The 24,445-nt window shown below is 31.4% G+C and overlaps 1 protein-coding gene across 2 annotated transcripts; it reads right to left on the bottom strand.

The window, feature by feature from the left end:
* On the bottom strand, nt 1–23,746 carry LOC134724983 (uncharacterized). Of its 2 annotated transcripts, none has more exons than XM_063588418.1 (7): nt 23,592–23,746; nt 16,705–17,130; nt 15,025–15,180; nt 12,596–12,722; nt 7,665–7,934; nt 4,675–4,940; nt 1–313 (listed from the first exon to the last, which is right to left on the bottom strand). In XM_063588418.1, exons 2-6 carry the CDS (start codon nt 17,124–17,126, stop codon nt 4,722–4,724), a joined length of 1,194 nt encoding a protein of 397 aa, XP_063444488.1. In that variant the 5' UTR covers nt 17,127–17,130; nt 23,592–23,746; the 3' UTR covers nt 1–313; nt 4,675–4,721. The 2 variants fall into 2 exon arrangements, 1 of the variants encoding a protein (XP_063444488.1); XR_010108507.1 differs by lacking the exon at nt 1–313 and adding an exon at nt 5,532–5,633 and having other exon boundaries at nt 4,795–4,940.
* Nucleotides 23,747–24,445: the final 699 nt, after the last annotated feature.

The following is a 24,445-nucleotide window of genomic DNA, read 5'->3' as shown; positions in this document are numbered from 1 at the left end:
TTTGTTGTAACCAAAATATTTATTGAAACATACATCTTCATGTCGTTATATAAACAAATCCTAAATTTATAACAAAATATGTATTTATAAGTGTTAAGTCCATCGCCCTTTTTCAAATTCATTTTCGTATAGTTGTCCCATTTATACATCGCATACTAACAATTTGAGATATATTACAATGTTACTATAATATCCTTTCCATGGTTTGACAGAGTGACAATTGCTGTCTACACATATTTGATATATAACTTCCTTCTTCCTTGTCTATATGTAATTCAATAAATTTCCTGCAACAAACACGCACAGGAACATTCTGAAATATATAACACAATCATTGCTATGAAGATAAAAGCAAGATTTGTATACGTATTATGTGCCTTCGCATAAAAACACTCTTAAGAGCTGGTTCAGTAAATAAACTGATTTTGGAAACCAATCCTGTTTAGAAAATATGTATCAGACGAACAGGAATGGTCGAATGTTAATATCAAAAGACTGTGACTGTTATCCTGATGGCATTTACTTTTTAAATGATGGTATTTTATTCAAATGTTACTTATTCCTGTCTGTAAATACGTTTGATTGTAAATATAAGCTAGAGCCTCTCCTTTAAGTGTCTAATTATGGTGGATGCATTTGTTGGCAAATTGAAATGTACTTATATTTTGAAAATTGTATCTTTTGCAAGACATAATTGATTTGAGAAATAAATTTGAAAAATAAATATATAATATAAACATTGAACCTGAACAATGACAGAAAAGTGAAATTTGAGATATCTGAGGATGGTCTTGTCTGTACTTGAAAGAATTATTAGAATTGCTGTAAAGTTCCAATGAGGCTGTACATATCAGACAAGTAGGCGATATAAGCTATGATACGGTTTTTTTTAATTGAAAAAAAAACAAATTTTGCTCAATAAGCTTTCTACAAATTAGTTTTAACAACAATATTTTCATGGCAACAACCTACAGATAATGAGGAGCAGTCAAGTTATATAAACAAACATAAGCGGAAAGACAAAATTTATAAAAGTTCACAAATCATGTGACAGAATCAAATTCCAACAAATAAGGAAAGATACGCAAACATTTATGAATAAAAGCTGGTATTCAACAATAACAACAATATTGTAGAAATGCAGAAGTCAAGATATAATCTTCGCCAAGTGTTTATAGTTTCACCAAGTCAGTAAAGTCAGTAAAGGCATGAATGACAAAACTTAACGATCAAACAAAAGACAACTTCATACAAGATTAATGTCTAAGACAAACCCGTAGATTCAAATCATCACACCTTTGATAAAGATCATTGAAATAAATAAAGATTGAGTTACAGACATTAGTCACTACATCAACGAATGTACGAAAATTATTAACACAAAAAACATACTATAATCTTACATTGGTAAAAATACATAGAACTAACGAAACACAAGCAACTAAATACAAAAAAATACGGTATTCATATACCGTCGAAGACACAGAAGGAAAGCTCAATTGTTTTGACCTGTTTACATGAATTCATGACCGCATACATTCTTAAACGGTAGATGCACATTGAAGAAGACTTCATACGTCAATTCATTTACTGAATAAGAAGACGTACTCCAGTGAAATACTGCGAATATATGTATTGTTTTGGATACACAAATTGTATTTTAGTATGATGGTCATGATGTTCTGTGATTTATAAATAATACTTTTATTTTGCATTAATTTTTAAAAGTCAACAATGTTATATTCAAATGATAAGAATATTCACTAGTTGACAGGTGTTTAAAACTAACAAATCCTTTAGAAAGATACAAATTAAGGGAGAAAACTAAGGATAGTACATTATCACCAAACGCAGCATGACCGGTTGCATTAATAGAGTAAGCGGCTCCTTTCACCTGTGTGCTTGCATAGCAATTAACATTTAAATCCATATATACCAAGAATGGACAAACGAGAAGTTATTTTGATTTAGAGCATTAAATTTAGAATTCAGCTGTTGTGGCATATTTTTTTTAAAGACGGGAATGATAAGCATGTGGCGAAGATTCTAAAACAGACAATGTAATGGAAATTAATCAGATAAGAAAAGTATAATAATCCTTGAACACCTACTAAAGTCATTGAACTTCGATGTTGTATAAATGCACATGAAGCCTTTTTTGATATTTTTTTACACTAAAAATAACAAAAATAGCGATCAGTTTATAATTTTTGATTTTTTTTTAATCTTGCTATTTTGCTATCAGGCTTTTTACTTTTAATGATTTTGAAATACAAGTAATTGTCTGTTAATATATTTTGATATGTTCTATGAAAATTTTAATTGTTTGTCAAGAATTACACATTGATTTGTTGTTTCGTTGATATTTGCTATTTTTGAATAAGGTTTATATGAAAGTCTTGATGAGGTTTACATATACAAGAATAATGAATTCCAATTTTGGAACTTGGACCAAGCATGAAATTATATTTTGTTATGTTCTATAGGAATAAAGGCAACAGTGGTATACTGCTGTTCGAAATTGATATATCGATTGAGGAAAAAAATCCGGGTTTATACAAACTAAAACCTCTTTTAAATTACTAGGAATCAATTTTGATTTAGATCTTGAAAAAATTGTTAAGATAAATTATTCAGAAAGAATTGTACAGATTAAAAATACTCTAAATCAATGGTATAAAAGGAATCAAACTGTTATAGGGAGAATAACTGTGATTAAAACTCTAAGTCTTGCCTATTGTAATCTTATTATCTCTCTGCCAAATCCTTCAGATGATATTATGAAGAGAATAAATGAACTTATTTATTCATACATATTAAACTCACTTATGCAAAGAGTTAAGAAGAAGGATATTCTAATCAAAGATTATTTGGAGGGTGGTTTGAAAATGCTTGATTTGAATATGTTCATTACAGCACTTAAAAATCAACATGGATTAGGAGGATTTTGCAGAGAGATAGTAAATGGCAAAATATTTTCATGTCAAATATAGATAAAAAAAAAGTTGTTTAGTTGTGGTTTTGATTATATTAGACAACTGTATATGACAGTTGACAACCAATGTGGGAAAGATGTACTCAGATCCTGGGGAATGATTATTCAAAAAGAAAGAAATTTTACTTATGATTCATTTTTATCAAATCCACTATGGTTGAATAATAATATTAAGATTGGTCATAAATCAGTAATTTATAAACAATGGTTCAAAAGTGGTATTATATTTGTAAATGATATGGTTGACCAAAATGGATTGTATATTTTATTTGACCAATTTAGGTAAAAATATAACAATAACACAGATTTTCATAAAATTTAACAGTGTTATTTCGGCAGTAAAAGAGGCATCAAAATCTTTCCCTAAAGGATCTTACAAATTAGTTTGTCCTTTTATACCATCATGTCTTCAAATATTTTTAAAACATTGCAAAGGATCAAAAGATATGTATTGTGTACTGACAAGAAATAATGTTAGTCTTACTGGACAGCTTAAGTGGGTTAAAATTTTAGGTGAACAGAACCTAAACTGGAAAAAGATTTTCAGACTGCCTTTTGCTGTTACTAAAAATAGTAAATAACAGTGGCTGCAATATAGGATTAACCATTGCATTATTGCCACAAATCAGTATTTAGTTAAAATAAAGTTGACTGATGATCCTTTGTGTACATTTTGTAAATCAGATAATGCGTCTATATAACACCTATTTTGGAATTGCAATACTGTACAAGATTTTCTACAGGATGTTGATAACTGGTTCCTTTCCGGTGGAATAAGTCTCCCAATGAGGGTATCACCAGCTGAGTAGTCAGCACGTTGGTGTTGACATGAATATCATTTATGTGGTAATTTTTATAAATTTTCTGTTTACAAAACTTTGATTTTCTTATACCAGGAATAGATTACCTTAGCCGTATCTGGAACAACTTTTTATAATTTTGGATCCTCAATGCTTTTCAACTTTGTACTTGTTTAGCTAAATAAATATTTTGATATGCGCGTCACTGATGAGTCTTATGAAGACGAAACCCAAGTCTGGCGTACTAAAGTATTATCCTGGTACATTTGATAACTACTGTACCAAGTCAGGAATATGGCAGAAACTATTTAATAGTTCGTTTTCTATGTATACTATATTGTTGTTAGTTTTTTGTTTCTGTTGTTTTGCTAATTTCCTCTTATAGTTGATGTGTTCATCGGTTTTAGTTTGTAACCCTGATTTTGTTTTCTCTCAATCAAATTATGACTAATGAACAGCGGTGAACTACAGTTGCCTTTATTTATACATTTGAGAACATAAACAAAGACTCGGGAAATGAACTATAATGTAACTACATTTTGTTCTGTTTTATGAAATGTTTGATAGTTCATTAAGATGTATATCATTTGATATGTTGTACGTTGATTGTAACATAATAAAATGGACCAAAAACGTAAATCTTTCGTTTTTTTTTCTATGAAATGTTTGATTGTTCCTTTAAATTAATACTTTTGATATGTTGTACGATGTTTGCTATTTTTGGTTAGGCTTTGTATAAGTGTATAGATTTGGTTTATATATGTAAGAATAACGAACCAAGACTGCGGAAAATTGACCCAAAACATATAGAATAGAGAAAAGTAGTTTCCTACAATTTTCCATTACTTTAAACATATTGTAGTTTGATCTTGAACTAACCTCTCTAATATTAAATATAGGTATAACCTATTCATACAACTTTCACTCTAACTGCTTCCTGTGTCATTATCATCTGGTTCAGAGTAAATCTCTGGTATATTATTCAGTATCATAAAAACCCTCATCAGTTCATTTCTTTCATCCTGATTTAAAAAATCATAAAAAAAGCTAACATAAATTTGAGCTTTATCTTCTGGGTCCAAAGGTTCATTCCTTTCAATCTTCTCATAATGACTTCTTGATATGACCAACATGGTGATTGACACCTGAAATGAAGCAAAGATTTAGAACATGAATAACTAGAAATAATAAATAAAAATAAACCAGGATCCTAGTAACAAAACCATCCTTACTATGTGGTATCATTGGAAAAAAGGTTATTTTGAAGGAGTTTTTTTTATGTGTACACTTGAACAACACTCACAGACAGCATACAATTCAAAGGACTCAATGTTAAGTTTATGAGTGAAAGGTCAAGTTAACACATCAATAAATTCTATGAAAATAAACCTTTATTGCTAGTAATTCAAATAAAATTACAAAAAAAAAAAAAATTCAGATAAAAAATTTCATCTATTTTGGCTCTGTTCATGTTATAGGAAGTCATGCTAAAAATGTTTGGTGCACAAACACAGTGCATATATGTGGTGTAATAAGAAGTGACAAAACAAAGCCATAATTCCAATAAAACATTGGGGTTCATGTACTTGAGGTCACAATTTCATTTGCAATGTAAGTTGTGTTTAGAATTAGAATGGAGATCAAAATGGACACTTTTGTGGGGTCGTTGGTTATGAAATTCAATCAAATTTTTAATCATGTTCAAAAAGTAAGTCTATTTGTATTATTGCACTTACAAGTTGTAAAACAGTTGTTTTGCCAGAACTTTATTGCATCATCAAATCGAAATGGCAGCCTATCGGGTGAGGGAAAATTCACGCACATTCTCAGGTTGTGTTCTGCAATTGTGTAAAGTTTCATCAATATTGATCAAGACATCAAAGGGGAGTTGCGCTTACAATACCTGTTACCACATATTGCAATATTAAACAAATTTAATTCAATTATCTCCCTTTAAATATTTCGGACCAGAATTATTTTCCTTCATGCACATCCTCAGGTTGTGTACTGCAACTGTCAGACTGTGTAAAGTTTTATCAACATCTGTCACTTGTTTAGAAGTTGTGCTTACAAGAAATATGGACAGACAGATTATAATTAGAAAGATCATATCATAGGGAACATGTGTACTGAGTTTCAAGTTGATTGGACTTCAACTTCATCAAAAACTACCTTGATAAAAAAAAATACCTGACGGACAAACAAATGGACGAAAGGACAAACAACGGACGCACTGACTGAAAAACATAATGCCCACAAATGGGACATAAAAAGTCCTGAATTTTCCTATTTTAACTGAAATAATTCTAACACAAAGGCTCAATATGAAGATATTTAAAACTATTTTACCTACCAATGTCAAAATGAGCAGAGCATGAAATAAAAGAATTATTTCTTAATATCATATTAACCTATATTTGTAAACAAAATCAGTGCACAGTTTATTCTGAATCATATTTATGAAATAAGTAATTTTTGAAAGCTACATGCACTTCCATGCAGAGGGAATTGAAAATTTTGGTAACTCACAACCTGGGATGTCTCTGTAAAGGAGATATGTAGATAAGCTTTGGTTCATTAAAAAGACATCATAAGCTTTAAGGGTGAATGGTATCTTTTCTATGATCTACTAATATCCAATTATAGACAAAAATAAAGGGGCAAAAATCTGTCTCCATTCCAAAACTATCAACAATAACACACAAAATAAGAAAAAAAATAGAGGCTCTAGAGGTCCTGTGTCGCTCACCTGCATCTTCAAAAATAGCCATTTTTTGGTGAAATTCATCATGAAAGAGCAATGACTCTATAAAGAGTTAACTGACAATTTCAGTAATGTTGACATATTTGTAGATCTTGTCCTGCTGATCATTTTTGGTTTTTGAGAGTTTCTATCTACATTTGTATCTTGTAAAACTTTTCAAGATAATAGATAACAAGAGGCTGGCACAACGACAGCAAACCAGATTTATTAACATTTATTTGTGTCCTGGGAATATCACAAGAACCATTACTGATGAATGGTGAAAGTGAAAATCTTCAATATCAAATTTGACCTCCATTTTGTCATCAGTATCAACATATCAAAATTTGAAAAGCTAAGATATAATGGTGCATGAGTAAATGCAACAACGTGAATGGAAACGATATTCTACAACCATTTAAGAACGCCTGAACGGTAAAAGTCAAAATCGTCATTATTGAACTTGACCTCTATTTTGTAATCAGTAACAACATTTCAAAAGCTTTGGTTGAAGGGTAGAAAATGCACGGACACGACTGGAAACACTATTTTTCAATCTTTCAAGAACCATAACTCCTGAACGGTAAAAGTCAAAATCGTCATTATTTGACTTTGACTTCCATTTTTTTCATACAACATATTAAAATTTGGGAAGCTTTGGTAGAACAGTTCATGCGTTAAATCCTTCTTTTTGGATATCAATTCAAGAAAGTTTGGGCCATAACTCCCAAAATCAATCCCAACCTTCATTTAAAGATGTGGAACCTTATGGTACAATTTCATAGAGATCCATATACAAAAACGCAAGTTATTGTCCTCAAACAAGAATGTTGGTTTTTGGCCCCTTTTTGACCACTTATTCCTAATCAGTAAGGACAATAACCCCCAAAATCCCAAAATTTTGTGGTATGGAACCTTGTGGTAGAATTTCATATAGATCCATACACTTTTAATCAAGTTATTGTCTGAAAACCAAATGTCTTCAGAAGATGAAGACAATGACAACTTCGCCATACCATAATACGGTTGTCAAAATTTTGCAGTCATATAATTAGTGGAAGGCTTTAAGCAGAATCATTAAATACATTTTATTCAGAAAATATATATATATATATACGATATTTACCCCTGTTCCATCAACAATCATACCCGGCATGTAATATTCTGAGCAATTACTAAATCTTTTCTTTTTAATTGAATGCAGATCTAATAGTAATTCGCCAGCATGTTGCCCTTTCACTTTATCAGCTAAAGTGCTTGTTCCATGTCTTTGTCGTCTTCTAGTTGGCGGGGAACTGTTGGTTGAGTCAGACTGTAATCCTGAACTCGAACTTCTCTTTATCCTTTTTGTTGGGGCAGATTGACATATTTCGTCTGTATCAGTATCTCGTTTCACCTTAAATTTAACGAAAAAGTACTTCAATCAAGAAAAAAAATGTGCTTCGCCGATTGCAGCTGGAAACGACCGCAGAGGTCCAATCCTGAACAGTTTGGGTGAAAAAGGACACAATATTCAAGCTTGATACAGGTCTAAATTTTGATTTTAATTAAATATTTGATACATAATAGTTTTCTGTCACAGAATAAATGTAGTCAAAGAACTTGAAGTTGGTTAAATGATTTGAATTTATTTTCAATTGAAGATTTCATGCTGTTGTGCAATACAATGTGCTGTTGGAAAATACACTGTTCTGTTGTGCAATACTTAGTATATCTGTTTAAGACTATAGACAAAGAAATAGCAAATTAGATTGAGAAAAAACTAAGATTTGAAAAAAAAAAAAAAAAAAAAAAAATTGGCCCCCCCCCCCATTCAAAAATTTGACCCCCTCAATTTTCGTAAATCTTGAGGAAAAAAATTTGCCCACCCCCCATTTGTTTTTACCCCCCCCCCCCCAAAAAAAAATAAAAAAATTGTGAAGAAATTTTATTTTTGTAAAATGTGGTACAATGTTATAGTTATTGAACAAGCAAATCGGTATATGTGATTTAACCTGCACGGCTCGGGTGACCCTATATAACCCGAACACAGAAGGAGTTAGGGTTAAAGGGTCATCCTGACCATGCAGGTTAAATAACATATACCGATTTGATTGGTCACTAAGTGTTTTAACACATTACGTCAACAAATTTCCCGCGAAACTTCATTGTCTGCTTATCAAGAATAAAAAAATGGACGTATTTTCCTCAGAGCTGTCGGGGTCACATGTCCTTTAAAAATTGGAGGACGACATGGAATTAAAAAATGTTAATATAGACCACGTTTTTGGAGATTTTCAACGAGAATGCAGCAGCTGGTGATTTCATCAACAGTCAGTCAACATTTGATCTGATATTGGATATAGATTACTGGTTTTATGTACCTCCGGAAAATGGAGAGGATGTTCAAAGCATTCATGTAAGTCTTTTGGAAATAAACTGTCAGGCGGGAACATGATAGAATATTGATGTAGGGTTCTTGCCAATCTTGGGGTGCTACGTTTGACAGCAAAAAAAAGGGGGGGCTCGTCTTTTGTTCACAGGTTTCTGTATTAATAAGATACTGTATAAGCAGATGTCTTAATTTTAAACATTAAATTAAGAATATTGTATCAAAATATTTGTACACAAGTGTTAGTGTACGTAAACTAGAGGCTCTAAAGAGCCTGTGTCGCTCACCTTGGTCTATGTGAATATTAAACAAAGGAAGCAGATGGATTCATAACAAAATTGTGTTTTGGTGATGGTGATGTGTTTGTACATCTTACTTTACTAAACAGTCTTGCTGCTTACAATTATCTCTATCTAAAATGAACTTGGTCCAATAGATTCAGTGGAAAATGTTAGTGAAAATTTACAAATTTTATGAAAATTGTTAAAAATTTACTAAAAAGGGCAATAACTCCCTAGGGGGTCAATTGACCATTTTGGTCATGTTGACTTATTTTTTGGTCTTACTTTGCTGTACATTATTGCTGTTTACAGTCTATCTCTATCTATATAGTAATATTCAAGATAATAACCCAAAACAGTAAAGTTTCCTTAATATTACCAATTCAGGGGCAGTAGCCTAACAACGGATTGTCTAATTCATCTGAAAATTTCAGGGCAGATAGATCTTGACCTGATAAACAATTTACACCTGTCAGATTTGTCTGAGTTATAAGCCAAAAACTGCAATTTACCCCTATGTTCTATTTTTAGCCATCACGGCCATCTTGGTTGGTATGCCGGGTCAACGGACACAACATTTAAACAAAATACCCTAATGATGATTGTGGCTAAGTTTGGTAAAATTTGACCCAGTAGTTTCAGAGGAGAAGATTTTTCTAAAAGATGACTAAGATTTACAAAAAATTGTTAAAAATTTACTATAAAGGGCAATAACTCCTTAGGGGTCAATTGACCATTTTGGTTATGTTGAATTATTTGTAGATCTGACTATGCTGAACATTTTAGCTGTTTTACAGTTTATCTCTATCTATAATAATATTCAAAATAATAAACAAAAACAGCAAAATTTCCTTAAAATTTCAAATTCAGGGGCAGCAACCTGACAAAGGGTTTTCTGATTTATCTGAAAATTTCAGGGCAGATAGATCTTGACCTTAAAAACACTTTGACCCCATGTCAGAATTGCTCTAAATGCTTTGGTTTTTGTGTTACTAGCCAAAAACTGCATTTTACCCCTATGTTCTATTTTTAGCCATGGCGGCCATCTTGGTTGGTATGTCGGGTTACCGTACACAATATTTAAACTAGATACCTCAAAGATGATTGTGGCCAAGTTTGGTTAAATTTGGCCTTGTAGTTTCAGAGGAGAAAAGTTTAAGGACGACGGACGACGGACGACGGACGCCAAGTGATGAGAAAAGCTCACTTGGCCCTTTGGGCCAGGTGAGCTAAAAAAGGGGAGGGGGTTGTCTGACTTTTTTTTGCAGGTTTTTACATTATTTAAAAACAATCTGTAATAAAGGAAATTTATTTTTTAGTGTTTATTTTTTGCGGAACAAACGGTTATATTTGTTAAATTGTTCGCACACTGAATATAGATGAAATATTTGCCACTGGACGTTATTAAAAAAAAACAAATGTTAAACCAATGATTATACTGTATAAGCAAAGAATTATTTTGAAGATGACATTAAGAATTATTGAATATTGTTACATTAATACAACTAATTGGATAGATAGTTTCATCAACAATGTTTAATTTACATGCATGAAATATATAAAATGAATTACAAGTAATTGATATTAATTATTAATAATTACATTTTATCTTTTTTATTTCAGGAAGAAAAACCGTTGGAAAAGGAACAAGATTCCAGGTTTTCAGAAATGACATCTCCAATGATTAAAAGAAACGAATAATCTTGAAATTCTACCTAAACAGAATAATTCTGAGAATAAAGGAATCAAAACCCACAGAAAAATCTTGTGGACTGCCAAGCAATAGTCCTTTCCAAAATTGTGTTTTCAATTTTATATCAAAGCCGTGAACTTTTGAATTGTCAAATTCAATCGTTGTCTTAATTTTTTTTGCAGTACATGGGAATGTATATACGTATGATTACTGGGTTAATTTTCCGGATTTTTATAGGATATTTTTCTGGATTTTTATAGGATATTTTTCTGCATTTTTATATTGTTGTCCAAGTACGTAATAACTTTTTGATACAGGACATTTTTTTCAAGAAATAGTTTGATCATTGATTTTCACATTGTCAAGTACTGAATTTTAAGTTTATGTGTTATTTTGAAATGACATTGAATGATGTATAAAAAAAAAATTGAGTAGACAAATTGAGTTTTTTTTAGTCGGGTAATTACCACCAGAACGGTGTTGATTTTAATGCTACTACATTTGTTGTATTGTCTCTTATTTTGATGTTTTACCAAATGCAGGTATGAAAGAGTATAGATACATTCGAGCACTTCATAAATCTTACAGAATGGAGAATGGTAAATATCTGTAGTAGCAATGAAATCAACAGATAGAAATTACTTTTAACAAATAGGAGGGAAAATGCCTTTGCTTAAAGTACATTTGAACTGTGCAGTATAAATGTGGTAGTTACTGCACACCTGAGCTGTGCATTATCCAGATTATAGCACAGACAGATCAAAGAGATTTTGCCTATGTCATGTGTTAATTTAGAGATATCCATACAACTTTCACACAAGTTATCGTCTGAAAACTAGAAAAATGCTTGTATTTGGCCCCTCATTCCTGAACGGTTTTGGCAATTACCCCAAAAATCAATCCCAACCTTATAAGTTGTGGTATTGAACCTTGTGGTAAAATTCCAAAGCAATCAAAAAATTTATTCACAAGTTATTGTCCGGAAACCAGAAAAATGCTTGTTTTTGGCCCTTTTATGGCCCTTAATTCCTTAACGATTTGGACCATTACCCCCAAAATCAATCCCAACCTTCCTTTTCTGGTATTTAACCTTTTGATTAAGTTTCATAGTGATCCATACACTTAAACTAAAGTTATTGTCCGGAAACCAATCTGTCAACGGACGACGCCAACATGATAGCAATATGCAAACGCATTCTTTTTGCGGAGTATAAAAATCATAAACATCTTTGAACAAAATCAAATTGTAAAATAGTCTAGATATAGTCTCATTTTTTCAAATTGCACCAACCATGGCAATCAGTTTAAGAATTCTGTGAGCATTGCTATTTTCTGGAGTAGTTATTTTCATGATTTCCATGCAGAAACTTTTAGGGCAGAGACTAAATTTGTTTTTAGATGATGAGTACATCCTTCAAATCAATAGTCAATATGGTATTGTTCATAATGATTAACCCTGAATGAATATTTCAATGTTTTAGTACCATTTTTTACTGCTCATATTTTCCATCCCATTTTTTAAAAACCTCCAGGTCTGCCAGAAAGGAGGTAGAAATAAAAATTAAAGATAACAAGAGTACATACACTGAAATGTCTCACCTGCTTGACTGATCATGGATTGAATCTATTATGTTTAAAATTTATATAAGATAATACAAAGTTTTCAGAGTCACCATAAGAAATGTTTTGATAAGCATAATAAAATTTGTTACCTCTATTACAGCAAAAGCAGTTTCAGTTTCAATATCATCAATGCCACTTTTGAAAAATCTTAGGTCTGGTTTAGATGTAACTGTAATGCCTTTGAAATTTTTCCAAACAGATTTTTCAGGCTGATAGCTAAAACATAGAAACATTCATTTCAATTTTAACAGTGAAGCCTTAAAAGTGGAAAAAAATCTTACTGCACATTGAAGAACACTTGCAACAACTCTCTGAGGGGTCAATAGACAGCCTGTTGCAAGACATTTCTGTCCCAATCGAACATAATCTAAATGTTCTGCCTTTTGTTTACAGTGACTTGACTGTAAGTGTTGCTATTCACCAATTGCAACTCATTCAAAATTTTGACCAAATTGCAATTTGTTTTATTAAACCAAATTGTTCAACTGGTCAGAAATTTGAACAAATTGTTCAGTCAAAATGTGAAAGTGCAAGGTGATAAAATAAATCATACTTACAATCCTATAAGTCTGTAACTCCACTGTATTGATGTAATTCCTAAATCAGTCTATCATTCTGTATAGTTATATTATAGCCAATACCATACTTAAGGTGAACTGTTTTATTTTGAATTGCTATAAAAATGTCAAAACTAAGCTTTTATATAGTTTTTCTTTCGAAAAGTATTCTATATTTATAAGAATCACACATTATGTGAATAAAAACATTTCATATTCAGTAAAATATGAAATAAATTTTTCTTTAGATATAGGAAGATGTGGTGTGAGTGCCAATGAGAAAACTCTCCATCCAAATAACAATTTAAAAAGTAAACCATTATAAGTTAAATTAGGGCCTTCAACACGGAGCCTTGGCTCACACCGAACATCAAGCTATAAAGGGCCCCAAAATTACTAGTGTAAAACCATTCGAATTCAAACGGGAAAACCAACGCTCTAATCTATATAAACACAAGAGTGCACACACTGAAATGTCTCGCCTTCTTTACTAATCATTGATATTATGTTGATAGTCCTAAGTATAAAGCTTTATTACAACTTTCACATAAACTTATCATTATCCAAAATAGCTAATCAAAGACCAATGAGCCATGAAAATGAGGTCAAGGTCAGATTAACCAGCTAACGATGCTTCCATACAACAAATATAGTTGACCTATTACTTATACATTTATAGTTTAAGAAAAATAGACCAAAACACAAAAAACTTAATACTGTGCAGTGAACCGTGAAATTGAGGTCATGATCAAATAAAACATGCGGGATAGATCATAAAATATTTCCATACACCAAATATAGTTGACCTTTGGCATATTATATTAAATAAAAAGACCAACACTCAAAAACATAACTTTGACCACTGAACCATGAAAATTAGGTCATGGTCAGTTGACATCTGCTCACTAGACATGTTCACCTTACAATCATTCCATACAACAAATATAGTAGACCTATGACATAAAGTATGAGAAAAACAGACGAAAACACAAAAACTTAACTAAAACCACTGAACCATGAAAATGAGGTCAAGGTCAAATGACACCTGCCAGTTGGACAAGTACACCTTACAGTCCTTCCATACCCCGAATATACTAGCCCTATTGCTTATAGTATCTGAGATATGGACTTGACCACCAAAACTTAACCTTGTTCACTGATCCATGAAATGAGGTCAAGGTCAATTGAAAATCGTCTGACTGGCATGAAGACCTTGCAAGGTACACACATACCAAATATAATTATCCGATTACTTACTATAAGAGAGAATTCAACATTATAAAAAATCTGAACTTTTTTCAAGTGGTCACTGAACCATGAAAATGAGGTCAAGGACATTGGCCATGTGACTGACTGAAACTTCGTCACATGAGGAATCTATATACAAAGTATGAAGCATCCAGGTCTTTTACCTACTAAAATATAAAGCTTTTAAGACCTGAGCTAACACCACCGCCGCCACCACCGCCGACGCTGCCGTAGCAGCCGGATCACTATCCCTATGGTGAGCTTTCTGCAACTAAAGTTGCCGGCTAGACAAAAACGAGAAACGAGAAACAGGTATATATTACATAAACAAACAACAACTACTGTACATCAGATTCCTGACTAAAGACAGGTGCAAACATTTGCAGCGGGATTAAAAGTTTTAATGGATCCAAACCTTCTCCCTTTTTCTGAAACAATAGCATAACATCACAACATAGAAAAATGCTTTGCATGCTTTATGCTGTTTAATGGCCTTGACAATACATGTCTGTTTCAACAGTGAACATTGCCCTCAATGATAGAAAATGTATGTAATCTATATTATTCTATAAAATTAATTTCAGTAATAAAGTACAACAATTCAATTTAAGCCTCTTTTTTTCTTACTGCAATAGCCAGAGATTAATAGAAAACTAAATTGCATTTGCACTTACTTAGTTATTAATAGAAAACTAAATTGCATTTGCACTTACTTAGTTATTAATAAACACATTTCAGCAAATCTGCCCACTAGTTCTGTGTAAAATCCTTCAGGTATCTTGTTATTAAACCATTCAGTTTCTTGCACTTTGTCGACATACTTTATCATATATTTTACAAACACTGCTACATTATGCAAATATCTATAACTGAAAAAAACAAAAATAAAAGAACCTCCATAAGCATATGAATGCATGTAAAATCCAATCATTACCTTGAAGCCTCATATATAGTGCTATTTTGTGAAGCCTCATATATATATATTATTCTTTATAATTTTAAGAATTCCATTTAAAACCGGACGGACTAAATACTATGTATTCATGAACAAAGTGAAATTTTTACAAAAAGAAAAAGTGTGGCAGATAAAAATGCCATAAAGGCTAAGAGTTCACTCTTTGTTATCCTTCTTTAAAACACATATATAAGAAGAGGAATATTAAAATGTGTTTATTTTAACCATTTTGTTAAGCAAAGTAATCCGTATCATGAATCCGGAATTCATTTGTATTTTATAATCAACTTGAAATTCTGGTTAAGAAAATCATGCAAGTATACGTACATGTAGCATGACTGTTTCCAGAGGATTTTGCTTATTTAAGGCTATTAAAATGATTCAACTTCAATCTATTGTATACAACAAATTATATTTATCATTTTTAAGTCAACAGGTAGGAAATTGCACAAATTTTAAACTGTAAACTGTCCAACTCGTTTAAAGTAAAATGAAAAGCTCCGACTTGTGACAAGTTGTGTCATTTGATTGAATTTGATTGCTAGAAAACATTTTGGCATTCAATTCACGCCAATTGGAAATGACAGAATTGTGTCAAAAAAATTCTGAAACCTTGACACAAATGTTTATTTCTTTATGTCAATTAGTCCTACAGTACTCATATGTCTTTGATTGAAGCATAAACAATAGCCAATGATTCCACTTCATATGATGGGCATAAGAGACAATCTAGAAATTTTGTCCTTTTACTCTCGACCTCTATATGCTTTCACAGGTGGAAGTTGATAAATACATCTGATCTGTAGTGTATTGATCACATAAACTTTATATCATCAAAGATCCATGAAAATGAGGTCAAGGTAAGATTTATTAACCATGCCAGACAGACACATGAGACATATAAACTTCACATAACTCCATACACCTAATAATATCGACCTATTGTTTTTAGTATCTGAGATACTGACCTATAGGCAAAAAGTTAATCAATGTGGACAAAATGAGCCATGAGAATAAGGTTAAGTCAGATGAACCAAAGATTGCATAGTCCAAAAGCATGAATAGGGTGGCAATGATGGGACCAAGATAAGGGCATTCTTATAGTCAATGTTAGTCGGCTTTCATAATTAAAAGTTTTATTCTTTGACAATTGGTTAATTAAAATCATAGATTATATTTGGCAGTAATATTTTTTTTCCTTTAGAACGAAATATATATCATTGGTTGAGAACCTTTCATCATGTTCATACCTTATTTCTGCAAAGTTTCGTTAAAATTAATCCCTTAATTTCATACATGTCATAAAAAAAGATGAAAATATGAAAGTTTATCAATGACGGCGGCCCAAGTAATGGCAAAAATAAAACAGCACACACTCACTGACAACATGGACAGCACAATCTAAACTAAGTAAAAACAAATTAACTGAAATCCTTACATTGGCCTGTCTTTCAAATTAGATGTATTCTGTGGTGAAACTTTACTCAGAATGGTTTGAAGCATTGGCTTTGCTTTTGTTTTACCACGATATTTATAAGTGTACATAGAACCATCAAATGTAAGAATGCTCTCTAAATCAGTCATGTACTCTTTTTGATAGGTTGTCAATTCTGTTTTTATCCCTCCTTGTTGAAGTACATATTCTCCACTGTATTCCATTCCTTCTCCAGTGTAGAAAATGTGCAGGTATTTTTCAACCATTTGAATTGTCCAATTTGATACTCTGTCATATAAATGTGGCAATTTTTGATAAGGATGTCCACCATTCTGGTGATGTGATGTCTGATTATCTGACAAAATATTTTCCTCAGATCTAGATGGTTTGGATGATGTTTGTAAAATTTCTGATTCTGATGCCATACTTCTGTAAAAATAAGACAAGTTAACTGCTGAACATGAAGTTAATTAATCATGATCATTCAATGAAAAAAAAAAGTTAACAGAATGACAGAAAAGACTTGTAAGATATATCATGTAATATATACATGTAGGATTGAACGCTAAAATATCATATTGAACATGTTGAATTACCATGTTGTCAGATTACCTTTGATGATAATGATATTTGTTAAATGTTGATACAAACTAGAGTGCACATGCTTTTATGTCTTATAAAGCAGATATATGTATGTGTATTAAATGCTGACAGTTTTTGTGATAAAGGTCATACCACATGTACATGATTTATGGAGAATCTTCATGTTGATAAATTTTAAAGGATCAATGTAAATCATATCAGGTTAGATGACTTTGGTAAGAAAAACATATTTACCTTACAGCATTACATTGATCCTAGACAAAACACCTTTACACTGAATCTATAGCAAGTATAGTATGGACAATCATAATCCATCTTTTACTTAAACACATACTGTAAATGTATATTGTAGTTATAGAGAAAAATGACCTTTGCTCTAAAATAAGATCATCAGGGTTCTCACTTTAAGGTGAATCCATGAGTCAAATCTGTCTGGATTCATCATTTTCAAAACTGGTGAGTCCAAAGATGCATCAATGTTGTAAAATGTTGTATCAACTGAGCACAAATTTCACCATTTTATGACAAAAGGTTCAAAATAATGTAAACTTGGTGTCATTTATTTGCTATGTTTTGTCAAGGGGACTGAAATAATAAATGACATAGCAATAATATTTTATCTTCTCACCGTTGGACTTGTCATAGTAAAAAATGTGCTTCGCCGAGCGCAGCTGGATACGACCGAAGATTGCATGCTGTTGTGCAATACACTCTTTGCTGTTGCGCAATACAATGTGCTGTTGCTCAATAATGAGTAAATAAAATCTATTTTAGACAATATACAAAGAAATAGCAAAATAAAAGTGAGAAAAACCTAAAATTTGAAAAAAAAAATAAAAAAAATTGCCCTCCCCCAAAAAAATAAATTACCCCCAAATTCTTTTTCGGAAAAAATGTGATTTTTTCATAAATCTTGAAGAAGAAAAAAATTTGTACATCAAACAGCTATTCTATGGAACAAATATTTAGCAGGGTAGTAACAAAACTGGGATACTGACATTTCATTATATTACACTCATGACTGTCCAAGTTACACCTTTAACAAAGAAACTTGATATTAATATTTATATTGATACAAATTGTCGGTATCATCCGGAGAACATTTAAATCGTTGGATTATAAGTCATTCTGTCAACTATTTAAAGCCTTGGTTAGACCACACCTTATGAATATGCCAACATTGTATGGAATCCTTATAGAAATGAATGCTATTTTTTGAAAATGTATAGGAAAATAAATGCAAGTAGTGATCACATTTTGTATGAAGCGCAGAAGCGGCTCTTGCTAAAAATGTGATCGCTACTTGCATAAAATTTATTTCCACATATCAAAAAACAGCATTCAATTCTTATATTTACAGTTTTTAAGAATACATGTATAATATAATAATAATAATAATAATAATAATAAATTCTTTATTTAAAGAGGGTAAACTCAGTTAGTTACAATAAACTAATCTTCCCTGAGGCCCTCACATACAAATTACAATACAATCAAAACAGATATTTACACATAGTTAATTTACAGTCATGTAGTTCAATGTATTGTTATTAACATAAGATATAATGCTGTTTAAGAAGTATACATGTAGTCAAAAAAATCAAATGAAAATAAAAATATACATTACAAATGCATTGTCATGATTGTAGCAAACATTTCTTATCAGGATTGTGTTAGGTACTTCTTGATACTTTGCTTAAAAGTAAAAGTGTTTTGAGCCTTACGCATTTTGTGTGGTAGTCCATTCCATAATACTGATCCAGAATAAGCAAAGGATTTCTTAAATAGTTCAGCTTTTGGCTTAGGAACTATCAGATTACCTTGAGTGACACCTCTTAAGGAGTAAGGATTATTATCTGATTTCAGTTTAAACTTTTGAACCAGGTACATTGGTGCTTCCATACGCATACATTTATATAGAAGTAAATATTTGTGGTAATTTATTCTATTGTCAACTGTCATCCACCCAAGTTTTTTAAATAAGGGGGCTGAGGGGGATAAAGGATCTGCATCTAGAATTAATCTTGCTGCTCTTTTTTGGAGTTTTAAAATTCTTGTTTTCCCTTCATTTTTACATTCACCCCAAATAATACAGCAGTAGTCAATTAAGGGAAGAATATACCCATTGTAATATGTTTTCCTTGCATTTATATCTAAAAACTTCTTTATTTTAGAAAGAAGGTATATTCTGGATGATATATTAGCACAAACTTGGTCAATTTGATTTTTCCAGTTAAGTGTGTTGTCAATTTTAACACCTAATAATTTTTCACATGAAGAATTTTGTAAAACTTTTGAATTTATTATCAAGTTTGGTTGATAAGTCTGAATTGATAGTTTCTGTTTTGTTCCAGTAACCAAACATTTTGTTTTATTTGCATTAATGAACATGTTGTTCATTTTACACCACTCTTCAACCCTGTATAAATCTTCTTGAACATCATCATGTATGTTTTCTATGTTTTTCCCAGATTTATGAAGAGTGGTGTCATCAGCATATAGGTCTGTTTCACAATTTTCAATACATAAGGGAAGGTCGTTTATAAATAGTACAAACAATAGGGGACCAAGTATAGAACCTTGGGGGACACCAAATTTTATATTTTGTTGTTCAGAATAAACATTACAAATGTTTACCTGCTGTTTTCTGTTATTGAGGTATGACTTAAAAAAACTAACAGTAGCCTCACTAAATCCATAAATTTCAAGCTTTAAACAAAGAATATCATGATCTACCAAATCAAAAGCTTTTTTAAAATCTAATAAAATTGCTAGATTTAAATTACCATCATTCATTTCTTGCAACCATTTGTCAATGATATTGATAAGTGCAGTTTGACAAGAGTGCTGTGGCCTGAAACCAGATTGTGTAGGGTGTAAAAGTTTAAGTTTAGATAAATATTTGTACATTTTATTAGAAACATGTTTTTCTATTAATTTTGATAAAGTTGGAAGAACAGATATAGGTCTGTAATTTGTAGCTAAAAGCTTGTCACCATCCTTGAAAACTGGTGTTACCTTAGCATTCTTCAGTAATGAAGGATATATACCAGTATCTATCATTCTGTTAAATATATATGTGAGAGGTGATGCAATAAAAGGGGCACTTAATCTTAGGATTTTTGGACCAATATTATCCATACCAGATGCTTTATTTATATCAAGTTTTGCTAATTCATTAAATAGCTCATTCATATTCACTGGTGGTATAGAAAATTTTTCATGTTTATGTAATTTATTTTTAACAAATTTACTAAGATTACTAAAATCTGCTTTGTTAACAGGTGTATAACTTCCTTGTTCTCTTAGTTTTTCTGCACAGGAAGTAAAAAAGTTATTAAAAGTATCAGCTATACATTTTTTACTTTTAGTTGTATTGTTATCTTCTGTGGCCAACTCATATGGTGTATTTTTAACTTTTGGGTTCAGACTGTGAAGACATTTCCATAATGTTTTAGGGTCATTTGAGTCTTTTACCATATTTTTATAATAATTCTTTTTTGAGTTATCAATAATTTGTTTAGTTTTATTTCTCCAAAATCTATACTCACTCCATAAACCAAGTGCATTATATTTATCTCTCATATTCCTAGCGTAAATGATTTCACTATTATACCATTCAGGCTGTCTGTCTCTTTTAACTCTCTTTTTAACAACAGGAGCATGTTTATCTAAAGCCTTGTTCAACATATCATAAAACAATTGTAGACAGTCAGAGGGGTTTTCTTCAAATTCAATTTCATGAAAAGGCGTAGATTGCAGATCTAATAAAAAATTGTTTTGGTTGAAATTTTTGAAATTTCTATATGTAATTGTACTGTGTGTATTCTTTTTGCCTATGTTGACTTCTTTCCTTGTTAAACAGATAGGATAATGGTCACTAATTGCATATCTACACACATGTGATTCCTCTATCATATTTGGATTATTGACATAAATATGATCAATCAGTGTACTAGTATCTTTTGTTACCCTTGTGGCTTCTTCAATCAGTTGTTGAAAATTATAGGATTCTAAAATATTCAGCCATTTTTGAGGAGGTTTGTTTGGTGCTTTAAAATTGAAATTAAAATCACCCATAATTGTTATATCTGAATTGATGGTCATTGCCACTCTTATTTCTTTTTCAAAATCATCAACCCAATCTATCAGTGACTTTGGTGGCCTATACACAAAACATAATAAAAAAGATTTTTTGTAATCTGGTTTAATTTCAAACCACATTGTTTCCGTACCCCCTATTTCTATGTTGTTTTTTCTTAAAAATTTAATAGTTTCAGAAAAGTAAACAATTAGACCACCCCCACCTTGGGATGTTCTGTCCTTTCTTTCAAATACATAACCAGGTACTTGTAATTTATTATCAGGAGTGTGTTTTGTTAAAAATGATTCACACAATCCTAATACATCAGGTTGGTTATCAGAAAACATAAGGTTATGTTTAATTTCTTCATATTTACTTTCAATCCTATTAACATTATGAGAACAAATCCTAATACCTTTTGATTTACTAAAACCATAAGAATTAAAAATCTTATCATTGACTGCAACTTCCTGTTGTAGCAGTAGATTGGTCTCTTTCTTCTGGGCATATACATATTTTTGTCTTATAATTAAGTCTTAAACCTCAGATAACTTGAATTTTAAAACTTCAGCAAGCATTGTTAATTGCTGGATGTCAAATCTAACCTGTGGCACATGCTGACATAAAAGGTCATAATTTGCATAACAAATTGTCGATTTCAATGAACATGATTAAATCCCATTTATTTAAAGCAGAGTTTGAACAGATGGCGATTTCAACTAAATACTTTTAAGGCTATAAAATATTTAATTTAAGTAACTTTATATCTTAACAATAATAAGAAACAGCAGTGTTATAAAACATTGTTTACTAGTCTCGATACTGAGTTGTGTTTATGTATGCAAAGCTATGTTTTTTGTTTTTAACCATGTCAATTTCATCATGGCTAAAATTTTCCAAAATCAGGGGTTCGTTTAGGGATGAAATATGAAAGAACAATCTTTACCATTGAATTTATGGGTATACACTCGTCCTTTCTCAGTTTCTCCTCAAATATCCGAGTCAAGATATACAATAGTATTGACCATGTTGACCTGATATTATATTTTAACCGTGAGTAAAGCAAGAAAAATGAATTTGTAATACACGAACTCAACACGTAGCTCATAATTAGGTAGGCGGAGCTTAGATGAGTTGAATTCTTCCACCAAGCAGCATCTATGTAGAAATAAATTCATACAGCTTTAGCCTAAAAACCTCATTTCAATCAATAAGAATTCAGCATTTTTATACATTCAACCGCTACTGTAAATATTACAAAATAAAAGACATTGAGTCAGTAGAAAATGTCCAATGAAGAGCAACCAAGATGCTTCCATACCTGTCCGACAAGAGTTATGAAGATTCAAGGCTTCAAATACTAAAACTACCAACACTTAAGTTAAAAAAATTGTGTGGTAACATGATTGAGACATTTAAAATCTTAGCCGGTATATACGATACAAATACAAACAAAAGATCTGTTTACCTTAAATAGTAGTACAACAAGAGGACATAAATGGAAAATTAATAAACATAGGTGTAGGCTACATGTAGATGTACATAAACACTTTTTTACAAACAGGGTAGTTGATACATGGAACAATTTGCCGGAACTCATATTGACAACCACAAAAGTAAAAACATTTGAAAACAGACTCGATAGACATTGGAAAGACCATCCTATGAAATTTGATTACACCACAGAATATGCACACTACACAAACAAAGGAACTGGAGCAGAAGACGAAAGCTCAGATGACACCACAGAGATGAACATAGAGGAGCAGCAGCTCCTGTGTTCATAATGAACATAAGGTAAACGTAGGTAATACCACAACCAACATCGGGACAATTCTGTATAATTGGCATTTCAGGAAGCACCTGTCCACAGGCACAAGATGTTCTATCAATATGTAAAAAAATAGAGGCAATTGGAAGAAAATGCTATCCATGTGTATAAAAAACATGTTCATTTTTTTTTATACGCATGAATAGTATTTTCTTCTCATTGCCACTATTTTTTTACATATTGATAGAACGTCTTGTGCCTGTGACCTGTCCAATGTTTTTTATAACTTCTAAAGTTTCAAAAGTTACTCCTAAAAAGTAAATAACAAGCTCCCGTATTCTTCGTCCTCTTTCCATGACAGTAGAATTATTCCGACCCATATGAGTAATTGATTTCATAACATATATATTGCTTTTGCTTAACCCAAAGTACCTTATTTTTATAAGTTTCTTTGTCTTGTTTTCATTTTACCCAGGGGAATGTAAGTAAGGGGAGGGAAACCAATGCTAATATGATGGGAAGATCTTATTCGCAGGTGGCAGTTAGGTCCGCTGCTGTATGCCCTGAGGTAACGGTGCCCTGAGGTAATCGTGGTAATGCGCCATTGATTAAATACGCACGAAATATAGTTCTTATTTAGATAGATCTTAATACCAAATTTTAATGTGACCAAATACCAAAGATGTCAACACACTTCCCAAATGATTTTCTTATTTGTATACAATGATCATTCATTTCGTATGTACGTTTAGAGTGGGGATGGCTGGTAAAATTATAAACTTTTTTTATTTTTTTTTTATAAAAGTTCAATTAATGATCTGAAGTATTCATTCATGACAGGGGTACCTGAGGTAACCCAAATTATAACAACACATACAACCATTAAACTCAAGTCAACTGAGGTAACTTTATATATACATCACATAAGCAATACAAATCTATGAAGTCCTACATTCTAAATTAAGAAATTGTGAAATTAAAATATATATGTATACACTAGCAAAGTATGTACTAAAAATTCTTTCATAACAGGGTAACCTGCGGTAACCCAAACAATAACAGCAAATACAACCTATTTAACTCAAGTTAATTCAGATCACCTTTACATATACATCACATAAACAATATAATTTCAATGAATTCCTACATAACAAAAGAAGAAAGTGGTTTATTACAGCATAAATGCATATACTAGCAAAGTATCTACTAAGTATTTTGTTATGACAGGGTTACCTCAGGTAACCTATAAAATAGCAATAAGTACTAACCATTGATATCAAGTTAAC

Source organism: Mytilus trossulus, chromosome 7 (assembly GCF_036588685.1).
Source record: "Mytilus trossulus isolate FHL-02 chromosome 7, PNRI_Mtr1.1.1.hap1, whole genome shotgun sequence".
Classification (NCBI taxonomy): Eukaryota; Metazoa; Mollusca; class Bivalvia; order Mytilida; family Mytilidae; genus Mytilus; species Mytilus trossulus.
This window is presented reverse-complemented; position numbering and strand designations above follow the sequence as displayed.